Consider the following 26,966-nt stretch of genomic DNA (forward strand, 5'->3'; position numbering starts at 1 on the left):
GGGCTCAGAACTTCTGCCACTAGGCAATACCAAAAATACTAATCTACAGGTGGAATTGCTCTGACCAAAATGTTCAGCACATACCTTCTGATGAAGAGAAAGGACCATGTGTGGAAAACTTGCAAACTGGAAAAGCACAAAGAAAATGAGCTGACTTGAAAGATGCTGCCAGAGGAGTTGGCTCGTCCCCCCGTCATCGAACTTCTCCTCCGTCTCTGACCGTTCCATGGCGTAAACCACCAGGTCCACCAGCTGGTCCTCCAGCACAGGGCAGCGCTGCTTGTGCTGTAGGGCAGAGATTAAATACAGTATTCCACAGGCCTCCAGGTTAGTTTTAGAAGTTACCAGTTAATGGGCATTAATTGTAACAAGAGGCTGAGAAGCATGGAATGAAGTTGAACTTAAGAAGTTAAGGTTAGATCGAGTCAATTAAAGCTGCACCATGTTACATTATCACAGAGAGTGAGTATCACAAAAAAGAAACATGAAAAAAATATACTTTTTATTCTGCAGGCCTCCCACAAAACAGATTTCCCACTAACTTTTGACTTCCACTCTATGGACATCGTTGTTACAGTTTGATAAAGAGCACTGAATAGTCAAAAGTTTGTTTTTCATTCTTTGAAAAAGATAGTGTTTTAAAGGCATATAAAATGGTGATAGCAGTATTAATTGTGCACTCTAACTTAAAAGATGAAAAACCTGGATTTCCAGGGATTGGATACTGAGATAAAACATGTCTGAATCTATTTATTCTCAAGTAACCACCACGAGTTTACACTAACTTCATATACAGAGGTACACCTAAATGCTGCCAGCTTACTCAGTTTCTATTTTCCAATGTGTGGTATTGCTCCCGATACTGAAATATGGGCATTAATTGTAACAAGAGGCTGAGAAGCATGGAATGAAGTTGAACTTAAGAAGTTAAGGTTAGATCGAGTCAATTAAAGCTGCACCATGTTACATTATCACAGAGAGTGAGTATCACAAAAAAGAAACATGAAAAAAATATACTTTTTATTCTGCAGGCCTCCCACAAAACAGATTTCCCACTAACTTTTGACTTCCACTCTATGGACATCGTTGTTACAGTTTGATAAAGAGCACTGAATAGTCAAAAGTTTGTTTTTCATTCTTTGAAAAAGATAGTGTTTTAAAGGCATATAAAATGGTGATAGCAGTATTAATTGTGCACTCTAACTTAAAAGATGAAAAACCTGGATTTCCAGGGATTGGATACTGAGATAAAACATGTCTGAATCTATTTATTCTCAAGTAACCACCACGAGTTTACACTAACTTCATATACAGAGGTACACCTAAATGCTGCCAGCTTACTCAGTTTCTATTTTCCAATGTGTGGTATTGCTCCCGATACTGAAAAATGAACATTTTTTCAAAAATTAAAAAAAAAAAATCTTGACGCTAATCTCCTATTCCCCCCTTGGAAGACAAACATAATGCAGCTTTAATTTTAAAATTAGACCACTTAAAAATCTAAAATAAGAAAAAGAATTGAGTTTAAACACTAAAAATGAAAATGCAACTTCCCTTTCTAGAGGCAAAAAGATTTGTGCTTTTAAAAGTGATTTATAAAATACACTTTTACCAAAGAAATATATTAAGCCACATTTTAAGCCATTTTCATATTTCCTTTATAAATATGTTATATGACTTATTAGGCAGTTGGAAGCCTTTCTAGTGAATACAATTAACTAATACAGATGCTTTCCCTCTGAACTTTAGATGTGATTATCAGTCTTTTGCCATGAAAAAGGGATATGGTTTCTTTAAATTTAGGGGGAAAATGCAAAATGGGGACAAATTTGGAAATAAACAAAACATAATGAGTAGCACCCCCTCTTCTGCATGCTCTTTGCCAGCTCCAAACTTTGAAAGCTCCAATATGGCTGCACTTTCTTAAAGCATGCAAATAAAACAAACATCTACCCAAAATGGTAAGCATCATATTCTCATATCTTCTCCAAAAACACAATGCCATGATCACAGTTTGACCACATTACAGGTTTACAAAGAGCAATATTAACACCACTGGTTGAGACTACAGTACTTTTCCTCCGAATGTAATTATTATTATGAAGCAGAGCAAAGTGCAACAGACAACACTACAGACTAGTTCTTAAATCAGCATGCAAAACTACTGTGTACAGGGCTTGAAATTCACTAGTTCTGCCAACCACCAACAACCTAAGAAATGTGTCAGACAACACAAATTTAGAGTGAGATCATTCAAAGTATACAAGAGTCAGAAAAATTTGTGAAAAGAAGTAAAGCCAGGATTTCCAGTAGGAATTTTTCACTAATGATGGGAATTTGCCACTAGTTTGGGAACTAATCAATCAATCAATCTATTTCTCCACCCATAATAGTTTTCCAGCAGTCTAATTCAGCAAAAAAGAGAAAACTAAGTAAAATTGGGTTTTAGCACCTGAATCGCTTTGGAGTTTCCCTTTTCAGTATTATCTATTTGTTTTAAACAACTGGATTTTCACCCGTGTATTTTTAGGTGTGTAATGATGGCCATATAGCTAATGATTTAAAGAGGAAAGCCAAAAATATTAATATTTTGACAAAGCAAGAACTGGGAAATTTACAATTAAAGTTGATGGTCTTTCAATTTATGGCATGGCTCAATTAGATTCCCAGATTTTATGTCAATAATTAGGTCAGGAACCTATACGGTACCTAATGCTCTGGAATCCAGCGGTGGTAGAATGCCTATCAGGATTAATGACAATAAATTTCCCAGGTGTTTTTGGTTAAAGCCAAGGATATTTCTAAAACCAAGCTGGAAGATACCTTAATCATGTTCGTTTATTTGTCAATTTTTTAAATATAAAAAAATTAAAGTTTAAAATATAAAATGATCTGTACTGCTATTAGAATAATAATGTTTACCTTTAGTTTTTAAAAGACAGGTACATTAAAATGAAGACTCCCTGCCATAAAGCAGATTGTGTTACAAAATGGAACAAACATTTGTTAAGCAGTTTAATGAACTACAAATAAAACTTAATTGTCAATAACTAAGCTATAATAATTCTGTAAGCTAATGGGCTTAACCTTATGGGCTATTCATATCTTGCTTTCTGAAAGCTTTGGTAAACTGAGGACTTCCAAACACTGGTATATCAAAGCTAAATTTGTTAGTTTACATTATATCTATACATGTACTTATTTAAAACATATTTTAACAATAAGAATATCTAACCCCAATATTTTAACAATTTTATTTCTATGTAATAGCCTAAACTATACTAGAACCATATTTAAAATGTTCAGTTTTGGTAAAAACTCAAAATCAGGCACAAGGCATTAACAGAAGCATTAATAGTAAGTCCCCCCACCAGACCTCTGATTCCACCCACCACTATTTCAAATGGCAAATAACCCTTTCCAATCTTTGTTTTCCATATTCTCCAGAGTGGCACCTGACACGTCCCATGTAACAGTTCTGGTACTGCTTTTGCAGTGAAATGTTAAGCTTAGGTGAGCTTAACTTAATTTTAAATCATGCTTCCAGTGCTATAAGTCAATTTTAAAGTGATACCTACTCAGGAAAAGTCAGGAAGAAAAAAATTTTAATGTAATTTATTATGTTCTCTGCTTTAACTGAGAAAGCTGCCAATCAGAAAGAAATAGAACCCTATGCCAGTTAACACACTTCCATTGGTGTCTTCCAGAGGTATTTTGAAATAACTGCAAGTTATGTCAAAGGGAAAGTGAGTGATACTGATTGACTAGTATTTCACTGTCAAATGGTAGTCTACCTTTATACTCTGTCACCTAAGAACTTGAGGAGGATACTGATTTGTAATGCTTTTATTCAGCTGAAAGAGTAAAACCCTTTTGTAAACACCCAGAACAGGAGTTTTCTTTCCACTGCGAGTTTAAGTCCAACACTTGATCTTACTGGTCAGAGAACCGGGCTATTTATGACCTTCTGAACATGACCAATTTTAGGGTAAAATATAGCCCAATTCCTACTGGAAAATGCAATACAGACAGCACTTAAAAAGGTTCCAAGCTTTAAGTAAATTATTGCGTTGCTAGAGAAAGGACAAGAAAGTATAGTGCAGGATGCGGTTCTAATGACAGAAGATGTGGTAAGATGACTTCATTATTTTTAATCATATGTTTCTTAAGCTACATGTTCTCATGTTCTACTCTACGTTTCAGCAGGTAAAAATAATATATCAAGTCAAGCTTATTACCCTCCATCTATGAGTCCCCTCACTAGAGTTTTCTATGAAAACAATTACTGATGAAGTGTGAATTTTTTGACAATGTTTACACTACAGTGGGACCAATACTAATAATGTTCTGTCAGCATTTCCATTATAAACTTTATTTTTTATGGATTTATGTCTTAGTCATAAACTTTTTTTAGGTTGAAACTTGTTATTGAAATGATCAGATCAGAAATACTCTTCTTTGAGTTGTTCTGTCAATTTCTAGTTTAAGAAGAGCTGCCCCCAAAAGAAAAAAGCTAAGAATAGCTAAGGATATTCAGGGGATGGTACTTGCAGCTCAAATGACCACAGGTGCATTTATCCACCAAACTAAAAAAAAATCGAATCCAACATGACTTAAAGTTCATTGCAAAAATTAGTTTCAAAACAAAGCATGAAGCATTCTTTCAAAGTTAACTGAATACTTACCTCTAAGTCAAGTGAAAGTTGATCAGAATTAATGACTTGATATTTAAGATGTCAAATTGACAGATTATATGAGGTAACTGTCAGATACTCTAGTGTGAAGCAGTTTCAGTTTCACGTGTACAAAGGCTTGTCCAAACAAGGAAAGTTGGTAAATTTTTCAGAAGAAAAAACTTAAAATAATAAAAGAGATACTGCTACTAGGGTGAGGTTTGGCATGCAAAGTTTCAACACTGAGCAAGTTTTATGGCCAAGCTATATGTCCTTAAAAATAGGGCTTTATAAATGGAAGCACTGGCACAACCTTCACTATAGTATTGCAAACAGTAACGCTATTTTATATATCCTAGACAAGAACGTCTTTTTAAAATCAAAAAGGTGGTCTATTTTAACATGATGGGCTCAAAAATGTTTAACAAAAATCATTGGAACCACTACTTTGCTTAAAATCTCAAAGGTGAAAAGTCCTGGAACAGACTTGGGACTGAATAAGAGTTTGGTTTATAAAGTTTGGCCATGGTGTTTTTCTCCCACGATAGGTGAGCTTCGACTGAGAAGAACTCACTCTAGAAGGAGGGCACTTCTGGCAAAGACTTACAAAGAAGGGTGTTTGTCAAGCAGGTGTGGGGTCATGAGAGTGTGACAGTTCTTAGTCAATCCCCATGTTTCCAAAAAAGCCTTCCCTGTATAGTTTACCACTCCAACTTTTAAAAGCAGCGTGTCTCTATTAAAGTATTTTTCTCTTGTTTATTTTTAATTTGTTTTCATTTTAGGCAAGGCAACATAAGTATTTGTTGTTGTTGTTTATTTATTTGTCTTAATTGTCTGGAAAGATAAAGGCCACCACGAATCTTTCCATCTATGAAAATTCTACCAGGCTAGCTTTAGCCCTAAAATATGAAAAACAGTAAAATGGAGTGGGAAGGAAAAGAAACCCATCAAAAAGTGACAGGTTTTTATTAAGTGCCAGGTGTTGTCTCTTTGTTTAAAAAAATAAAAAATAAAAAAGAATATTAAAAACAAAAACAAAAACAAACACCAAAAAAACCAAAACCAAAAACAATCCACCAAAAACAACTCTCATATCCCAAGAAGAAATTTTGTTTAGTGGCCTTGGTCTCAGCATGGTCCTGCCAATTTCAAGCCCCGACCATACACGTATTCTCTAAATGGAATCAGTGGCTACAAAGCGGCCAGCGTATCGTTAGTCACAATACAACAGTAAGGTTGTGAACATACCTGAGCAATGTTCAAGGTCTAGAGCATTGGAGGATGGGCAGGACAAGACAGGACAGAACAAAAATAAAGGAAGAAAAAAAGAAAAGACAAAACAGTGACTATGAGGCCAGCCTCAAGGAACCCAGAGTCAGCACAAACCCTCCCACATGTTAAACCACCAAAAAGAAACACATATCCAAAAAAAAGGAAAAAAAAAAAAAAAAACCAGCAAGGAGGCCACGCTGAAGATACCCAGGGTGATTAAAAAAAAAAGACACCCAAAACAATCAAAAAAGGAAAAAATTATGGTTAAGTCATGTGTAGGTTTCTCTGGCAAAAGGTATGCTTGAAACTGGCCTTATAGAAAAAAAAGCAATGCAAAATAAATCAACTTTAAAAATATTTCCTTTTTAATTGAAACATTCTTAGGCAATATATAAATGATAGAAACGATACATTGTTTAATAAACCACATTATTTTTTAAAAATCACCAAATAATTCTGAACTGTTTTGCTCAGTTAGCTACAGCAAAGAAAAGAGAAAAGAATAGTGCAGATTCTATGCAGAATTTACGAGGTTTCCAGCATAGTACAGTACCTGCTTATTTAAACCTAGCATATTGCAGACCATATCCCTGGAATAAGGCTGCTCCAATACATATCTCAACAAAGCAGTCTGTGGTTCAAACAGATCCTTTAAAGAAAATAAAGAAAATTATTGCTTCAAGACCAACGTAACTATGAATTAAAATGATTTGAAATTGGGAGTTAAAAAATCTTCTACAGGCACTCATTACCTTCACAGAGGAGGCAGTATCTAGTGGGAAAAAAATCAAAGGACTTTTAGTGCTTCCATCAACCCACTGCCAGCCCTCGTCTGATGACTGAGGTAAGGACACTGCCTAAGGTCATACTGAGGACAACAAAGATGACACCACAACCACATTTTCCAACCTCCCCTTCCCCAGAGCACTTTTGATATTATTTTCCTGAAAACATAAAATATTTACATTTTTAAAATCTTAGAGTCTTGTGATATCAATTTACGTAAGTTCTGCCATGGGTAAGGTTGCTTAGAGAAGCATCAGAAAGGGTCGGGTGTGGTAAAGGGTGACACAAAGGTAACACAACTAGAACCACAGGGAAAGGTCCTAGGTCCTTGACCCAAGACCCCCCCAGCACGCAGGTGTGTGTGTACCTCAATCCAGGTTGCCTGAGACTGAGGGTGGATCTCAGCATGAGGACCCTATTCGGGGTGCTTTCTCTGTCTCTCTCCCCCCACCACCACCACCTCCAGCCTCTCCCCTCTGTCATGGAATAATTAAATAAATAAACAAAAAAAAAAGATTTTAAAGAAAAGCATGCTAAGACAATCTTTGCCTTCTTTCTATTATTAACTTGAGAGTCCATTTTCTACATGTTCCTAGATATATAAACATATAATTCTAATAACCAAATTAAATTTATAACAAATACTAGACAGTGCCAATAAAAAATATCTTTTTCAGAGGTTGCAGCCATTTTCCAAATGACAATCTGAAAGTTTATCTATGTGTTTCAACTATAATCCACCCAACCCCCTATTTCCCTAACAAGAGTCCCCAAACATCTTTTGACTCTTCTGATTTCAGAATAGTAGACAAACTAGTCATGTGCCTATTTATATTTGTTATTCACACTAAAAATTAAAAATGTATTGTTTAAGTGTTTACACACACACACACACACACACACACACACACACATTTTTGGCCAGAGGGCATGTGCACTTGCCAGACACTGAGACAGAATAAGAGAGGAAGAAAGCGCCCTGCCCACCAGTGGTCACATCTCAGTCCCTCTCCTCCACTTCTCAACTGTCAGGATTTGGTACCCACAGGATCTGGGACACCCGTGTATATGTGCTTGGTGTGTTTTTTGAGCCAACAGGGCCAGGATTCAAACCACGGTTGCTCGTGTGAAATTTGGCTCCCTTAACCACTAGGCTATGGGCCAGGCTTTAAGATAACCTTTAAGAGACTGTTTTATATTCACTGTGAGGTAAAAATTTTAGCCACAGTTAGCACATTAAATTCCTTCACTTTTTTTTTCTTTTGAACTTATTCCTATCAAGACTATAGTCTGGTCACTGTTTTTTTCTGCATTTTAACAATAAAATATTTTGGAAAGAGATATGAGTATGTAGGCATTCACTTTCAATATATTAATTGTACAAGATTCCTTGGGCATTTTAAGACAGAGAAACAAGTATCCCTGTTTTACGGAGAACTTTTTACAGCAAGAGTTGACTTATCATGTTTGCAGAGGTCACGATCCAATAATCAAGACTTCTCACTAATAAAACAATTTAATTTTTATTTTTATCTTCCTTTTTTAATAATAGAACATGTGTGAACATGCATGTGCAAGGAACACATACGAGAGAGAGAAGAGCACCCTCTACAGGGCGAGTCTAGTCACGTCATGACCCCTGTCCTCCAGTCCACTGGCTCTTGCACTTGTAATCATGGCCAGCATGTTTTATGCTGACCAGGCTGGGGATTCAAACTGTGGTCTTCACATGAGATTGGCTTCTCTTGAGCAATACACTATCACTGGACCACGGAGCTGGTCCCACTAATGCAACAATTTAAAAAAAGTGCTGCCTTTAAAGGGTATGTTTAAACTTTTGCAGTTTGAAAAAGCAAATTCTCCTCCCTTTATCATTAAACTTGCAAGTATGACAGATACAGCTACATTAGTTTTAAGCATCAGTATTAGAAAAGATTTTTCTGCTCAGAAATTTAATCAAAGAGGAATGGAAACAGTTTCCAACACTCTCTTAACCAGGATCAATAGAAACATTATTTCTGAACTTGAAGAGGTCAAATGACCTGACAGCACAGCAGTTAGGTGTGTAGATCCTCGGGCAACACCTGTCGCTTAGCGGTTACGGAAGCTGGATCCCACGTGGCCACATTCCACCTCCAGCGGCTCGAGAATATTCCAGGCTTTTGTGTATGTGTGTGCACATTCACATGTGAGTGCCTGAAATCCCTGAGATGGAGAAATGGAGAAGCAGTACGACCATGCTCACTGGGGGTACTTACTCACTCCCTTCCTCCCTCTTTCTTACGCTCTCTCTGGAGAGTGCACATGCCCTCTGGCAATTGAAAAAAAAAAAAGAATGTAATGTAAATTCTGGAATCAGACGGTCTGAGTACAAATCCTTGCTCTATGACAAATGTGGGTGGGGCCTAACCAAAGAATAAATTTAAAATTTCAGTATTCTGTCTTTAAGTACTTTGCCAGAAGTAGACCACTGAACATAGACATCCATGACAGCACAAACCACATGGTGTATTTGGATACTGGAACAAAATAATAAACCATAAATGCTTTTTAATTATTTACATACTTCTTGAGACTATGAAGAGTGTAACAGCACACATCTTTTAATATAAAATGAAGTGTGTTAGACCATAAGTTCCATTACATTTAGTAACATACCTTATCATATGGCAACAGGCCTTTCAAAGGGAAACGAAGAGTTGCAGGATCCAATTTCCATGAATTGCAAATGGCACCTGAGTTATTTACAACTGGCAAAAGACTGCAGCGGCCTGTATGTATCATAAAAATGTTTTTAAGTAATTGTGAACAGAGCAATGCCTGGACCTTTGTTCACAAATATTTAATGAATATATTTTTAAACCAGGCATTGAGTTAATAATAGTTTCTTAAACTGTCTTAATGAGACCAAAGTCTGGGAATTTTTTTTATTTTTAGTTCACACAGCTGAAGATCAATATGTATGTGCCTTCCAAACTAAAAAATGTTGCATTCTATTCAAGTGTCTAAGGCAGAGGTTAGCAAGACAGACTCCATCTGCCAGACCCAGTCTGTCACCTGTTTTTATAATGTTATATTGTAAAACAGTTGCTTTTTCAGTATGATGCAGAATTGAGTCATTGCAACAGAACAAATAGCCTACACAATTTTAAAATCCTTATCAGATGGCCCTTTCTTGAGTTTAAAACCTCTATTCTAGGGTCAACATGATTAACTTTATGCAGGATGTCCCCAGAGATCTTGATGCAGCATGAAACCATCAGCTCATACATTCCACTGCCTAACGAAATACATCATTTGGATGTCCCCCAGGCACCTCCAGCTCAATATATCACAAACTGAACTCATCACCATCCTTCTCAAAAACAAACCTACCTCACTTCTATAAGTAAATATACAGTTACAAATGCTACAAGACTGAAACTTATGTCTAATGTCTGTTTACTTTTGTCTAGAGCAGTATCTAGCTCATAAACTATGTTCAGTATTTGATCACTGAATAGTCTACATTCCCAGACAGTTCTGAGACCACTATGGTATCTAGAAATAATTCAGGAGTATATGTGAGTACTACAAAAATTGCAAAATCACAGTTATTTTTAAAAGAAAGTTTAGAGAATCTGGTGGAACATGAGAAAATGCAAAACAAAATAAATGCAATAAGAAGCAAAGATGTGACTGTGAATGGGCTAAACAACCCCAGTACTCTCAGGTACTGTTGCCACAGAGGGACAGGTGTGTGGAGACGTGCAGTGGTCTAGAGATTCCACTGTGCCTTGCAGTTGTACTAAAAGGCCTTTCTAATCATCGTAAAGCATAGCTTTTAGAACAGTTGTATCTAAAGTGTAGACCCATCCCAGATAGTTGCTTTTACCTTTCTACACATAACACACCAAGAACCTAAAAACAAGTGAAAGGTTATTTGTAAGCTCCTAGAGAAGTACTAAAATGACAAGCCATCAAGATATGCACCAAAGACTATTCCTCAGCTTTTTTCAATAGTCAGATGAGTAATAGCCAGGGACTATTTAGTATATTAAAATTATAGCCATACCACAAATGGAATTTATCCTTGCTGTGGGTCTGAAGGTATCCACAAAGTCTGATACTAGGTTTCCAAGTAACTAAAAAAAAAAAAAAAGTAATAAATAAATAAGTTTTAAAAATAAAATCAAGATTACCCTGAATACAGTGATCATTTGAGATGATAAATGTAAAGATTCAGAACAATACCTGACACGAGATAATCACTCAAAGATTAGTTCTCTTTTGCTTCCTTCCAATTATTGAGTCATCAGAAAAGTCATGACGTGTTTTTCTTTCTTTTTTCTTTGGAGAGGTTTTTGCTATAGGGCACGTACGCTCACCAGAAAGAGAGAGAGAGAGAGACAGAAAGCGAGAAAACATCCCCCAGGGGAGGATGGCCATGCCACAATCCCTTCTCCTCCATTCTCTTCTCAGGATCTTGGGAATGCACGCACACGCGCCTGGTGTGAGTTTAAGCCACTGGGTCTGGGACGCGAACCACGGTTGGCTACATGGGAGTCCAGCGACATAGCCATTATGCCAATTGCTGGTCCCATGATGTGTTTTTCTATGCAAAAATGCATCATGACTTTTGCAATGACCCAATACTTACCAGTTCATCTGTCCCTGAATTAAATTAAGTAACACAACCATACCCTTAACTATTTGATAAGCCGTGTATGTTGTATCACATGACATGTTAAGTGTCTCAACAGGAAAGCAGAGAAAAGAAAGAAAAGCATCATGACTTAAAAAATACAGATTACTTAAGGATAACAGTGACGATTTTTACAAGTAAGCACCCAAAGTAAGATTAATATAACTATTTTTACTATAATTTCTATTAAAAATTCTGAAAAATATAAAACTTACCCAGTGTGGAAGTTTTCCCTCAGGATAAAGTTTCCTAATCTCTGTGACTGCGAAATAGGCTGGTAATAAGCAGGCATTTCTTTCCAGGATATATGCTATCACCTAAGAAAAATGAACAGGCAACATGATTCATGACCAGCCCTTAAACTACAACAATGGTGTGGCAACAACAAACAGAACACTGCAAAGTAGAAATATTACTTTTGAGGGGAGACACTGGTCAAAGGATACATCATTTCACTAGGAAGGAAAGAATAAGTTCAAGGTGCCAGCAGGTGGCATGAAGGCTAAGGTGCTGGAACCTATATGCCAGCTTTGCAGTTCAAGTCCTGGACCTGTCAACTTCTGAATCATGCCAGACACTTGTACGTGCCCAGAATCCCCAGAAAAGAGTAGGGGAGAAGGGACTGTGGTGTGGCCATCCCCCCACCCCCCCAGATGTTGAGTTTTCTTTCTCTTTCTCAGGTGAGTGCATGTACCCTATAATGAAACTTAAAAAAAAAAAAAAGAATAAATTCAAGAGATCGTATATCATGGTACTTACAGTTAATAACACACTACATACTTGAAAACTGCTAGGAGAGTAGATTTTAAGCACAAAACAATGTGAAGTAATTAATATGTAAAATATTTGAATTTAGCCATTCCACAATGTAAACACATATACACATGTTTTATTTGTCAATTAAAAAAACAAGTGGAGATATTATTTCATAGATTTATTGGGTTTAAACTGTGGCATTAAACAATTCATTTAAATGTAAAGAATCTCTAAAGATGAAGATTAATAAACAGTGGAATAGATTGCCAATGGTTAGGAAATAACTTGAAAATGCTTTAAATACTGGTAGAGTTAAATAGGAGATCAACAGACCAAAATCACAACTCTTGCAACATCAGCTGTAAAGTGCAAAGATCTGTTAAGTGATCCATAGGCTGATGTAATGGTTCAAAATACTTAACACCATGGCATGATGGTTAAGGCACTAGACTCTCACATGGCCAATCATGATTCGAGTCCCAGACCTAGCGGCTTGCTTACTCACTTTCTCTCTCTCTTTGTCTCTCTCTGGTAAACACACATGCCCTGTAGCAAATTGATAATAAAATTAAATAATACTTTAAAAATACTTTATTACCTATGTTGTTATTTTTATAATTAAAAGCCATGAATTAACATTTTATATTTCCTTTTGCAATAGAATAAAAGTGAAATAGCATCTTTAAAAATAGAAGTGGGTTTTTTTCTCTCATAGAAGAAAAGGGACATTCCACAAACTACCATAAATTTTTAAAGCATCAACCTAAACAAACCTAGAGATTATGGTCAAGGAATGTCAGATGAGTCTGAATTACCTCTCTGGCTGCCAGAAGCTGCTGTACGACTGCAGAGCTCACTGTATTAGGGATCGTCAGGATTTTCTCCAAAATCACTTTTAAGAGATCTCGAACACCCTGATAAACCAAAAAGGACATAGTTTAAAACTAAGTAGCACCCCATGTTAGCTAAAACATCCGAAGGATTCACACTTACACAGTTTTTCAAGGTTGTATCATTAAACTTTCTGACAGTTAAGTCCCTCACATTAACCCAAGAGGAGCCATGTTCAAAAACAGAATTCTAAGTGTCTTTCAATGTGACTGGACAGAGAAAGTCACATAAATAAAAATTAAACTTCTGTACTCAGCTTTTTTGACCCTCATAAAATTAAAAGAGTTTCTATTGCTACTAGGGTCCAAAAGCTTAACTTGTGTTTATGGAGAGAAATAAATATGAACAGGATTTGAGAACACTTTAAAAATGTGGATGATAATATCACACTTTCTGGTGATTCTTTCTGCTGACTTCCATTGGTAATTTTTTTTAATTAAGATTTTTGCCATAGGGCACCTAGGGAGATAGAGGAAAAGTGAGAAATCACTTTTGCTTGGTGTGATTTTCAAGCCACCAGGTCTGGGACTTGAACCACAGTCAGCCATGTGGGAGTCCAGTAGCTTAACTACCACACCACCTGCTAGCCACAGTAAATTCTAAATTCATTCTCCCTTCTCATCCATCAACCACCTTAATCTCTCAAGTGTACTTAAGTCTGTTCTGCAAATCATCATGTACCTATTCCCAGTTGCATTATCTGATATATAGAGAAGAAATTTCACTCAGCACACATTTAATATAAACCACGTGACCAAGGCTGTAAGAAGATAGACAGAACATAGACATGAAAGAATTACGAGGCACCACGTAAGTTAGAAAGAAGGCAAAATCAGCATTAAATCTAAGTAAAGACAATGATCAGAAAAAGCTTCTCAGAGTTAAGTTTGTGTTAAGCCAGTAATGGGCTAGGTCATTATATCTTGAGTCAAACTAGAGAAAATGCAGAGAGAAAGCAGAGTCAGGTATTGGCAGTCCTTTGAAAAATGACAATAACTTAGGTGGTTTGATGAAGCAAAATAGCTTTTGGTGCTATTCAGCTCTGGAGCTATATTAACAGACACAATTAGAGAGTGTATGTTGTTTTGATCAAGAGCTGTGCTGAAAATATTAAAGACGGGAGCCCGAGGGAGCCCAAGGTGAGGGCCAGGGCTGATGCCGAAATCCCTTCTCAGCTGCACACACCCTTTCTGTGCTCTTTCAACTGAAGAAGCCTCAACACCTTCAGATTTACTGCATAAAGGAACACAGATTCTGCACGGTGACTCCCCTGCTCACTGTAAAAATATTAGCCACCTGTTTTTTTTTTTTTAAGAATGCGGACTGGCAGGGGAGCAGACAAGGGGTGGGAACAACTGGGTAATTGAAAACCTCTTCAGGAAATATATAGCATGGAAAGACAGATTTTGTAAATGCTTCCACTTCATTTACACCTGAAAATATGATATATACACTGATAGATTTTAATAATGTCTGAAAGCAATTACTTTTAATAATTAGAAAAAAATACCTTGTAATCCACTCCTCCAATTATCTTCCGAACTAATTTAAATGTCAAGGCCCAAAGCTGTGTTCTCTCCCATTCAAGGGTGTCAGAGTTTATCAAAGATTCACAAACCATCCTAGAATGAAAGGAATATCCATTCCAGTTACAAGATAGAATTCTGCAAGTTCTCTAAAAGCCACAGTACATGCGTTCTGAGTATTATACTTGCCATACTAAGCATTATTTCACAAGAGACACCTATGGCTTTCAGTGTTTACTTGTACGAAAGATCAAACACAAAGAACTAAATAATATCCCTTATGTTATATTTTTATTAGAAAGAAATCTATCAAAAATTTTCTGTTAGGGGCCAGTAGGTGGCATGGTGGTTAAGGCGCTGGACTCCCACATAGACAACAGATAATCAAGTCCCACACTTGGCAGCTTGCTTTCTAACTTCCCCTCCCTTTCTCTGGTGAGTGCGTGTGCCCTATAGCATATTAAATAATAATAATAAACAAAATTAAACAAATAATCCTTAAAAACAAAAAACTATCTGTTAAATGTTTACAAACTGGGATTGGCCCTGTAGCCTAGTGGTTAAGGGAGCTGGACCCCACATGACTGACTGCAGATCAAATCTCAGCTTTGGAGGCTTGAAAATCAGACCAAGCGCATGAGTATGCATGCCCCAAATCTCAACAGGATGGAGAAATGGAGGAGAAGGGATTATGGCATGACCACACCCCATTGTGAGATGCTTTCTCTTTTGCTCTCTGAATTTCTGTATCTCTTTGGTGAGTGCATATACCCTCTGACAAATAGATAAAAATGTTTACAGACCGTATTTTTCCAAGATTGTTGCAATAAGATTTTCAATTACACATGCTCTCTGAAATGTGACATACATATTCTTTCCTTGGAGAGGTGGTAGAAGAATTTATGTTCTCTCTCCTTAGATCTTGGCAGTGCTAAGACTACTATAAAAATGATGCAGTATGACTTCCATGATAAGGTGATATAGCTTCTGTTTAGCCCTGTTCTGTATGCTTGTTCTTGGACTCCACCATGCTGTGGGGCGGTCCAGGCCACAAGGTAAGGACGTGTCAGCGATGGCAGATAACCCCAGCTGGGGTCTCAAATGATAGCCAGGAACCATACCTGATGTATCAGTGTGGGAGACTTCAACATGACTCCAACCCTAGCTACATTGAACTGCCATGACATGACGGAGTCTGAGAAAAACTGCCTCCTAAGCTCAGTCGACCCCATAACCGTAAGTAGAAATAATAACATGATTATTGCTGTTTTAAGCACAAAGTGTCGAGGTAATTCACTGTGTAGCAAAAACTAACTGAAACAAATGAATCAAAGTGAATAAACTCAGCCCCAGTTGAAAGGCAAAGTCTGCCTGTTTTGAAACTGTAAATACACAATTCCAAGGACACAGACAGAACCCTGGAAACTAAACCTGAGGCATTTTGAAGACTGACTTGATCAGCCTTACTTCCTTCTTCATTCCCTAATCTCTTTACAATGCCAATCCCAACCCACTTCCAAACAGTTACAAAAGAGAACATTCTTCAGATTGCTTGTACCCACCAATGAACATACCTGGGCGGAAGAAGACCAGTCTCAACTGCCATTGCCAAGCAGTCATAAAGGAAAGAAATCCTTTTAGGACTATGCTGGCCATGAATAAATTTAACTATCCATTGGATGCACTGTTCATGAGACTCCTGGAAGATCAGAAAATGGTTTTATTTCAGATCTAAAGTTACATCTTAATACTACAGCTGTATGTCAAGATTGAGAATGAAATACTTCACTGTGAATAGCACTGGATAAAAATGTTTAGAAAAGCAAGATGAAAAGTTTTAGACTTATTATGTTATATCAAGCTTAAAAAATCTTGACATTAAATAAATCTTCACCATTTTTATTACATGGAACCTCCAAAGGTAGTAAGATTTTATTAGCATATTCATGGTCAACAGAAAATGAACACAGACTATATTAGGCACTGTAAGTAGCGCCTTTAATGGCAGATACAAATATTCCTGTTACTGGAAGAATACCCACATGCGTTAGTACATCAGCCATATGAGAATTTAGTGTGACTCTAATTCCTAGGAACCCAAAAAAGAGCCTGTTGTGAATCCAATGACATATCCAATTTCTAGACTTGCAAAGATTTAAATCTGAAACCAAAACACTATGCCATTGGAAATCTCCAAGAAAAGCCCCAATATTTGGCTTCTTTGTGCTACCTGTTCTTCATCTATAATTCTATTATTGCACAAATAATAATAATTTAGACAATCCTATTTTTTCATGGCTCCCCCATTAGAATATAAACGTCTTAAAAACAAGGGGCATACCTTAACTCATATATTTCTGTTTAATAAATTATTTTTTAAAATTAAAGTATGTTGGAAAGGTATTCAGCTCTACTGAAAGAAATACAAAAGAAAACTATGCTGAGATGAGATTTCGTTGATTGGCCAAGATTTAAAAAGTTTAACCCTCTATTATAAGGCTATAGATAAGCTCACAGATTGCTGGTGGGAGTATAAACTAGTGTAACCTTTGTGGAAAAGTTTTAGACAATTTCAATAAAAATTACATTCTTCAGTCCTATGTCCCACACATATTTTCATTATAGCATTATTTAAAGTAAAAAAGACAAGAAGAAACCTAAACGTCAGTCAGTAAAGGATTACTTAAATAAAAGAGGATGCAGCCATACAATGAAATATTATGCTGCTATAAGAAAGTACAAAAGAAGGCCAAGCCCACGGCTTAGTGGTTAAGGAAGCTGGATTCCCCATGGCTAACCACAGTTCAAATCCCGGCCCCTATAGCTTGAAAATTATGCTGAATGTGCACATGTACATGCCCAAAATAACATCAGGATGGAGAAATAAAGAGAAAGGGATTGTGAGGTGATCACACCCCATGGGGAGGGGTGCTTTCTCCCTCTCCTTCTCTTTCTCTCTGGCAATCACATGTACTCTCAATTTAAAATAAAATTAAATAAATCACTTTGAGAAAAAGACAGTATAAAAAGAAGTAACTTTCTTTTGGTTGTTGTTCAATTTGCTTCAGGCCATGTGTACTCATCAGAGAGAAAAGAGGGGGTTGTTGGGTGAGAAAGCACCCTCCAAGGGGAAAGGCTATGCCACAGACCTCTCTTCTGTTCTCCTCTTGGGATTTTGGACATGAACACACACATGCCCAGTGTGATTTTTTTTTTTTTTAAGAGAGATTTTTGCTATAGGGCGCGTGCACTAGCCAGAGAGACAGAAAACGAGAAATCACCCTCCCCCCCAGGGGGCATGGTTACATCACAATCCCTCCTCCTCCATTCTCTTCTTGGGATTTTGGACATGCACACACAGATTCCTGACATGAGTTTTAAGCCACCAGGTTGAGCATTCAAACCGTGGTTGACTACATGGTAGTCCAGCAATGTAACCATTATGCTGTCTGTTATGCCAGTGTGGTTTTCAAGCTGCCGGATCCGGGACTCGATTGGCAAGTTGGTCATGTGGGATCCAGCAGCTGTCATCACCACATCACTGGCTGGCCTGAGAAGAAATAACTCCTAATGGACTGATTTGGAATTACTTTCAGAATGTATTAGTCAAGTGAAAATAGCAAAGTGCTAATTAATGAACAATATTCGTGGTAGGCAAATGACTATTCCATAAAGATGAACCCTGAATGCATAAAATATATCTAGTGGGATACAGACAAAAAAAAAAAGGTATCTATGCTAAGAGAGATGGGAAGGAGACAAGTCATTAGGATCACCATTTTGTATTTTGGATCACATGAACATATTATGTATTAGAAAATAATTAGAATAAAAATTTAAACATGTATCTATGACCTCTATACGATCCATATCTGAGTGATACATCCAGTTGGCTCCCATACGAAGAGCTCTCATGTCCTTATTTATACAGAGCACTAGGAGAAGACAAGGGGGCTGCTCAGGCACTACTGGAAAGCAAGCTTTAAGAATTACACCCTTTATCTTTTTCAGGGATACACTTTCTGATGCCTGTTACTTTGTTACTAAGTGTAACTAAGCCTATCCCTATTTTTATTATAATACATTTGTATCCTTTTAATAGAATCTTTGTATCCTTATTATAGTATCTTTGTATCTTCAACATAATAATTGTAGTAACTTTGTATCAATATTGTGTTCATTCCTTAATTTGTTGAGTAAAAAAATGAAATGTTTATGCTTTACAAGTAAAGCTTCAAGGGAACCAGCAGTTAGCGTAATGGCTATGTCGCTGGACTCCCATGTAGTCGACTGTGGTTCGCATCCCAGACCCAGTGGCTTAGAACTCACGCTGGGTGTGTGTGCGTGCATGCCCAAGATCCCGAGAGGAGAATGGAGGAGAAGGGATTGTGGCGTGACCATCCCCCCTGGGGGGTGATTTCTCGCTTTCTGTCTCTCTGTCTCTCTCCGTCTGTCTGGCGAGCGCACGCGCCCTATACCAAAAACCTCTCCAAAAAAAAAAAGTAAAGCTTCAAGTGTACCACATAAATGAGAATAGGATGAAAATGGTTTTATATAATACAACAGAAGGGAGATTTAAAAAAAAAAAAAAAAAAATCTCACACTGGGCTGTCATCAACTTGAAGTCTTGACTCAGGTCCTCCACTGGAAGTATACAAATAAAAATAAATGCAAACAAGACTAAAGGTTGATGACAATTTTATTTCTCCAGTTCCAGAAAGATGTTAACAGATGTAACATCGGGCCCCAAACCATCAGCTGAATGTATTAAAAACGCAGAGCTCACCTGTGAAAGACCACCCCAAAATTGTCTGAAGGCCCCCAAACAGCTAATTAGTTTTGTTTTTTCATCTTCGGGAGTATCCATAAACATGCTAAAATGACAAAAATTACATTATTTTCCACTAGTTTTAAAAGGGTTCATTCAATGTAACCAAAACAGTGGATCTTATAAACCTCCAAGACGAACCCTGGTAAAAATCTGACCGACATAATTACATAAAAATACGAAGCTTGGCCATGGATATACTCACCCAGGGAAAGCCTCTTCTATAATTTCCGTTTTCTGAAACACAAACAAACAAAACATATAATCGGTGGGTGGGGGGGACACCCCGAGCAAACGCACACTGTACACTAACTCCACTGACCCACGATGGAACCCCGGCCAGACACCTTAAAGCAGCAGCGCGCGGAAACTGACGGCACCTGCCTGACCTGTCACAAAGGGCGCGGTGGACGTCCAAGGCTACTTAGATCTGGCCGCAGTTTGAGACTCAGCCAGCCCTGCACACACAGCGGTGTCAAACGAGGGGAGTCGGGAAGGGGCTGCCCAGGCCAGGGTCCTTCAGCCGACCAGCCGCCCCCGCAGCCATCGCCCCGAGTCCGGCAGTCCCACTCACCACCACCTCTTCAAAAATGCTCTGCAGCTGCGTCTCCATCTGTACCATCGCCCCGGCCTTCCCGGGCCGCGCAGCAAGACCCGGGTCAGGCCCGAGCTCCGGGAAGAAGGGGGAAATGGAGGGAAAGACTCGGAGGAAACGGCAGTTGTCCCTGATCGCTTCCCCGCCTCTGCACCAAGCCGGGAGCGTTGCCACCAGGGCCCAGCAGACCGCAGCGGCCTACACGGAAACCGGGAAGGGCCCGGCGCGCGCCGTTTACAAAACCGTCAGAAACCAGGGTTTCTGCTAGAAGGTTCCGCCTGCGGAGACTGACGGACGGGACCAGAGCGCCCCCACGTGGAACCTCGAGCCCAAGTCATCCGTGACGTTGTCCATTGGAGGCCGCCACCTCCCGGCTAGAGCTGGAGTTGCTTCTTACTCGAGATTAACCCTTTGCAGGCTGAGAAGAAGAAAGCTTGGCATGCAAAGGCCCCTAGGCATAGCTAGGACCAGGCCTGTGAACGAACCACCTTCTAGAGGTTGTCATCTGCGTTGAAACGTTTTCCTTGCCTAGCACAGGGATGGACACACGACCGATTTCCGATGAGTGCTGAAAAACCGAATAAATGCAGCATTATTTATGTTTTAGCTAAAGTTATCAAATAATAATATCTACCATTTTTAGTTATAATATCTAAAACAATAATACTTACCAGTCATTGAATACCCATAGCCTCTTCAGTGACGGTAGGGGTGGCCTGAAAAGGATGACATGGCCAAATTCACTATATAAAGCCAGAAACCATGGCCAATATACTATATAAAAAGTACCTTACTATTATTCTTTTCCGTATGCTTAACAGTTTATCTTATTGTACAATATATTTTCATCAGATTTTAGTTTCAGGACTGTTTTCATCCACTAGCTGGAAGATTTCTGTTTCTGCTCTACGTTATTCAAATCAGTGTGCATCTCAGCAAATGCTCCATCTTAGCAAATGCTGATCTCAATATTGGCCAGGGCTTGTATAGCTAAAAACATAAAATGGTCAAGAACAATTATATTTTTTCCATAACAAAATGCAAATTCATGCTTATGTTGGTTGTTGCTCTCTACTCACTGAAAATAGTTTAATTACCTATTAATAACAAACATAGTAACAAAGTAACAGGCATCAGAAAAAAAGATAAAAGCTGGAGTTCTTTCATGCATTATCTTCCCTATGAAAAGGGAAATGAGAGCCATTCACATGTGACAACTGATGAGATGTGCCACTCAGATACGGATCACGTAGAGGCAAAAGATACTTGTTTTAACTCCATGTTTTCCCATGCTTGTTTTTATTCATGTATCATTCATTTACAATAAAATGCATAAATAGGTTTTCTTGAATTTTTAAATGTTTATCATTTTCCATGAGAGAGAAAGATAGAGCAATTAGGGAGAAAGAGAGGGAGAGAAAGAGGTAGAGACAGAGACCCCCTACAGGCTCTTCATGCCCCTGCCATCCACCCCCAGTCTCAGCCAGTCTGGATCACAGACACTCGGGGCACCCTGTGTGCTCAAGGAGGTCCTAGGAGGCAAACCCAGGGCTTTGCCATATTGCAACACCACCTGGCTCCTGATCCATGAATTTGGACAAATGTTCATGCCTATTTAACACCTCAGTCAAGATGCAGAATGTTTCCATCACCTTAGAAAGTTCCTGGTGCCCCTTTGTAGTCGGTCTCTTGCCCTCCAAGAGGCACTCTCTGTTCCAATTTAAATTAGCATGAGTTAGTTTGACATGTTCTTGCTATCTGTATGATTGGAAATCACACAGTGTATGTGTTTTTGTGCCTGGCTTCCTTCATACAACATTGTATATTTTTATATCCATCCATGTGTAGTAGCACTAAGTAGTATTCCAATGTATGAATATACTGCATTATTCATAGATTTGCCGATAGGTACACATTTAGGCTATTTTCAGTTTTTGGTTGTTTTCAGTTGTTTTGAATATATCTGTTATGAACTTTCTCAAACAAGTCTTCTATTCACGTATGTTTTCTTTCCTGTTGGATAAATACCCTAGAGGAGACTTCTGTGTTATATGCTAAGTATATGCTTGACTTTTTAAGAAATTGATAAGCAGTTCTTAAAAATACTTCTTACCATTCTATACTTCCACAACTAATACATGGGAGTTTCAGTTGCTCTACATTCTTGTCGACGTTTCATGTTGTTAGTCTTTTTACTTTTGGCCATTCTAGTGGGTGGACAGTGATAGCTCAAAATAGGATTTTGTTGTTTAATTCCCAGAGGATGTGTGTGCTGGGGTGGGAGAAAAAGCTCCCTCCCCCAGTGAGGAGATATCATGCCACGATTCCTTTTCTCACCTCTTTCCACTCTGTCAGGATTTGGGGCACACATATAAACATGCTTGGTCAGTCCTTCAAGTAACCAAGACTGGGATTCAAACCATGGTCAGACATGTGGGATCTGGCTCCCTGAACCATTAAGCCATGGGACTGGCTCTCAGAGTGGTTTTAATTGATGTCCTCATGAATATTTTAAATGTATATCTAACAGACTATCCTGATAGTTTTTTTTATAAAGGACCTGTTCAAATCTCTGCCTATTACTAATTAGGCAATTTCTCATATTCTTATTTATTTCTAGGATGTCTAATGTGTCTATGGGTCTTTCACTGGATATAGGTATGTTGAGCATTTTCTCCATTTCTTGTCTCGCTTTTTCATTTTTAACATTTTTACCGAAGTGGTATCTTTGAGGACTGTAAAAGTTTAGTTTTGAAAAAGTTCAATTCACTGATTTCTTAATTTAATGATAGTTATTTTAAGTAGCTTAGAAAATGCTTGTTTGCCCTACGGTCATGAAGTGATACATTAGTGTTTTCTTCTAGGAACTTTAGAGTTTTAGGGGCCAATTCCATAGTGCAGTGGTAATGTGTTGCTTAAGCGAAGCCAGATTGCATATGCTGACTATGGTTTGAATCCCCCACTTGGTTGGCCTGAGAAACACCAGCATTTGCTGTGTACCCAATATTGGGTAAGATGGAAAACTGGCAGAAGGGGACCGTAGCAAGACCAGACTCCATGGAGGGTGCTTTCTCTCTCTCTCTCTCTCTCATTCTCATCTGAAGATACACACACATGCATCCTCTATTATGAATAAAAAACCATTAAATATAAACTTTATAGTATAGTTCTAGCTTTGATGTTTAGGTCCATCATCCATTTGTATTAACTTTTGTGAATGGTGGAGGAAGGGAGCTGAGGTTTTCTCCTCTAACTGAGAGGTATTGGAATGCCACCAGGTACGGAGGGTTTGGGGCCATTGTTGTTGTGGGCCCAGAGGACAGGACATTAGGCCAAAAAGGATTATCCCCAAGCCTTAACATCTAATGGGATTTGTCCTGCTGGGCTATAGACTTGCTTAGGACCTGCAACCCATTCCTCCATGCTCATTTCTTCCTTTTGGAATGGGGATCTCTATCCTACACCTGTTTGACTATTGCGTTTTGGAAGCACCTAACTTGTTACCTAGTTTCACAGGTTCACACTGAGAAAAGAATTTTGCCACAAGACGAATCAGACTTCAAGTCGTTCTAGCACCATTTATTGAAACAAACTTCCTCTCTCCCATGAGTGGGCTTGTATTAGTATGGGCCTATTCTGGAACTCTCTTCTGTCCTTTTTCTATTTGCTTATCCTTACGCCATGTCATAGTGTCTCAAGTGCTATAGCTTATTAGTAAGTCATGAAATACTGCAAATTCTCTCAGGATTCCTCAGGAAAAATAGTTACCAGAGCTGCTAAAAACGCCTTGAGCAAAAGGGCAAATACAAAACCACAGAACTCTGCTGATGAGCCCAGCCACCTTAGAAGGTGAGGGAATCATAAAAAGTACTTGAGCTACCAATTAGCGGTTGCTCATTCTATGCCTGCTGCTAGACTGAATGTTTTCAGCAGATTCACTTTTTCTTCCCACATGAATTGGCTGCTATCTAGACAGTAAAACTGAAGCTTCATGATATTAAGGGACTTGGCACAAAGGACGCGAACCTAGGCTAACACCAGGGTCCATATGTTACTCTGTGTGTAGGCATGTACTCCTGTGCACACATGGGTACATGTGTTTGCGTGTATGTATGTGTGTCTGTGCACATTTGCATGTGTTTATGTGTGTGCACTTGTATGTGTTTGTGTGTGCATAAAGATAGCTACACACATATATAGGCCACTCAGCAGGCTTAATACAGATGCTTATCACACACTCCCAGGGTTTTGTGTTACCTCCATTCCACCTACAGATCTCGTCATCTCTTATCTTACCTCGGGGGTAACTGTTTCTAATGTTTGTTCACTTTACTTTCCATTCTAAAAGCCAGAAAGAACAGCTTCTTGCATTCCTGGTCTCTGAGAATGCAATGTTCCACATTCCTCTAGAGTCTCCCATGATTGTCCTGCCATTCCCTGTAAAAGGTTCCCACCCCAGGACCTCGTCAAAGTCGCTGTGATGGTTAATTTTACATGCTGACTTACCTGAGCTAAGAAATACCAATAGCTCGAAAAAAAAATTATTTCTGGGTATGTTGGTGAGGGTGTTTCTTGGAAGAGATTAGCATTCAGATCAGTAAATTGAATAAGATATTGGTTTCTTCTGAATATAGAGATAAAGGATCAGCAGATGGCATCATGGTTGTGCTTCCTGACCCAGCAGATGGTGATAGTTATGTCGCTGGCCTCCTACCTAAGTCCCAGACCCAGTGGCTTGAACCTCATGTCAAATGCATGTATGTGCATGCCCAAAATCCCCAGAGGAGAATAGAGAAGGAATTGCAGCATGGCCATCCCCTCTGGGAGGTAATTTCTTGCTTTCTGTTTCTATGTCTCTCTCTCTCTGTCTCTCCACTGAGCACACATACCCTATAGCAAAAACCTCTCTCTAAAGAAATAGAGAAGAAGGGCACATTCATTATGTCCATGTAAGTGGGCATCCATCTTCTTTTTTTTTTTTGGAGAGATTTTCACTGTAGGGCACGTGCGCTCGCCAGACAGACAGAGAGAGACATAGAGACAGAAAGTGAGAAATCACCCCCCGGGGGGATGGTCACGCCGCAATCCCTTCTCCTCCATTCTCCTCTTGGGATCTTGGGCACGCACGCACACGTGCCCGGCGTGAGTTTTAAGCCACCAGGTCCGGGACACGAACCGCGGTCGACTACGTGGGAGTCCAGCGACATAGCCATTACGCTAACTGCTGGTTCCCATGGGCATCCATCTTCTGAGGAGAGTTGGAGATGGGACTAAGCAAGTGTGGTCAGAGAGATGCAAGTGTCCTGGCCTTGGAGGTGAAGGATGGGAGCTGTTAGTTCAGGACAATGGGTGACTTCCGTGAATTAGAAAGATGATGAAATAGATTCTCCCCTAGAACTTTCCAAAGCAATCCAGCCCTATTGAAACCTTGTTATTAACCCAGTGAGCTCAATACCAGACTTGTAATCAACAGACTGTAAAATACTAAAGGTGTGTTATTTCAAACCACTGAAGTTGTGGAATTTGCTATGGCAGTCACAGAACTCTAATACAATGCCTAAAGAGCAACAATTGTTGCCTGAGATGAATGGACAAGATGATTTGACTCTAAGTTACACCATTTATTATCAAGTAACATTTTTCTTTTCTTAAGAGAGAGATTTTCTGCTAAGGGTGTGTGTGCTCACTGGAGAGAATGAAGGCAAGAAATCACACCCTCTTCACCAAGGGTATGGCCACACCGCAATCCCTTCTCCATCCTTCTCTTGAGAGCTTGGGCATACCCACACATGTGCCTGATGTGAGTTTTAAGTCACCAGGTCCAGGACTTGAACCACAGTCAACTATGTGAGAGTCCAGAGACATAACTACTACACCATCTGCAGATCCCAGAAGTACATACTTTGTAAGTTCATTTCTTTACCAGAAGATATTCACTTTTCTTTTGATACTGAAGATTTCAAAAGCATGTTCCATAAATAACTCCACCTCATTAGGTTCAAAACCTAACTTACCACTTTTAGAAAACCAACCTGCCCTCCTGTGCCTCTTTCTCTACACCAATGGCACAACTCTTCTCCTAGTTACTGGGTTTACAATCGTTCTCTAAACTCAGCAGTACTGCCTTTATAATATTTTCCAAACTCCACACCGTCTTCCTTTTTTTTAAGGTTTTTTTTTTCCTTTCCATTCATCTGTTTTGCTTTGTTTTGCCTTGTTTGCTATAGGGTGTGTGTGCACACTAGAGTGAGACAGAGAGAGACACAGAGAGAAGAACAGCTGATGGCATAATGGTTACGTTGCTGAACTCCCATGTAGTCAGCCATGGTTTGAGTCCCAGAAATGGCAGCTTAGAACTCACGCTGAGTGCTTGTGAGTGAGTGCCCATAATCGTGAGAGGAGAATAGAGGAGAAGGGATTGCAGGCTGGCTATCTCCTTATGGGGGTGATTGCTCACTTTCTGTCTTACTGTGTCTTTGGCAAGCTCATGTGCCCTATAGCAAAAGGCCATCAAAAAAAGAGAAAGAGAGAAAGAGAAAGTGAAAAATTACCTGCTAGGAGGATGGCCACTCCTTTCTCCCCCATTTTGCTCTTATGATTTTGGGCACACACACACACACACACACACACACACACATACACACATTCACACACGTGCCTCTTGGTCCAGAACTCGAACCATCCAGTTGACCAAGTGAAATCCAGCTGTCTTAACCATCATACCATGAGCTGACCCACAAATTTTTTTAAAATCAATGCATAATCTTTGCATACTATGAACACAGACACACACACACACACCTCACAAGGAGTCTTCAAAAAGTTCATGGACGATTTGTATGTGCACGTGTGCATGCATGTACATGTATAAGTTAAAAATACTCCAAAAACTAAAGAACTCTAACAGTTACTGCAATTTCATAATACCCGATATTTTAAAGATGATATATCTAAA

The 26,966-nt window shown here is 38.7% G+C and overlaps 1 protein-coding gene across 2 annotated transcripts in view; it reads right to left on the reverse strand.

Moving 5' to 3' along the window:
* MED23 (mediator complex subunit 23) overlaps nucleotides 1–20,574 on the reverse strand; it is a 48,839-nt gene extending 28,265 nt beyond the window's left edge. The window contains exons 1-12 of one of the 2 annotated variants that reach the window (XM_006144298.3): nucleotides 19,991–20,574; nucleotides 19,622–19,653; nucleotides 19,375–19,462; nucleotides 16,163–16,287; nucleotides 14,573–14,684; nucleotides 12,987–13,085; nucleotides 11,631–11,732; nucleotides 10,786–10,855; nucleotides 9,390–9,502; nucleotides 6,499–6,594; nucleotides 5,922–5,939; nucleotides 85–285 (exon numbers count right to left, since the gene is read on the reverse strand). In XM_006144298.3, coding sequence (XP_006144360.1) covers nucleotides 85–285; nucleotides 5,922–5,939; nucleotides 6,499–6,594; nucleotides 9,390–9,502; nucleotides 10,786–10,855; nucleotides 11,631–11,732; nucleotides 12,987–13,085; nucleotides 14,573–14,684; nucleotides 16,163–16,287; nucleotides 19,375–19,462; nucleotides 19,622–19,653; nucleotides 19,991–20,038 — 1,104 coding nt within the window. In that variant the 5' untranslated portion in view covers nucleotides 20,039–20,574. The remainder of the gene's footprint in view (nucleotides 1–84; nucleotides 286–5,921; nucleotides 5,940–6,498; nucleotides 6,595–9,389; nucleotides 9,503–10,785; nucleotides 10,856–11,630; nucleotides 11,733–12,986; nucleotides 13,086–14,572; nucleotides 14,685–16,162; nucleotides 16,288–19,374; nucleotides 19,463–19,621; nucleotides 19,654–19,990) is intronic. The other variant, XM_006144299.3, reaches the window with a different exon arrangement.
* Between the last annotated feature and the right edge of the window lie 6,392 nt (nucleotides 20,575–26,966).

The sequence above is a fragment of the Tupaia chinensis genome, unplaced genomic scaffold (assembly GCF_000334495.1).
Source record: "Tupaia chinensis unplaced genomic scaffold, TupChi_1.0 Scaffold000117_2, whole genome shotgun sequence".
Classification (NCBI taxonomy): domain Eukaryota; kingdom Metazoa; phylum Chordata; class Mammalia; order Scandentia; family Tupaiidae; genus Tupaia; species Tupaia belangeri.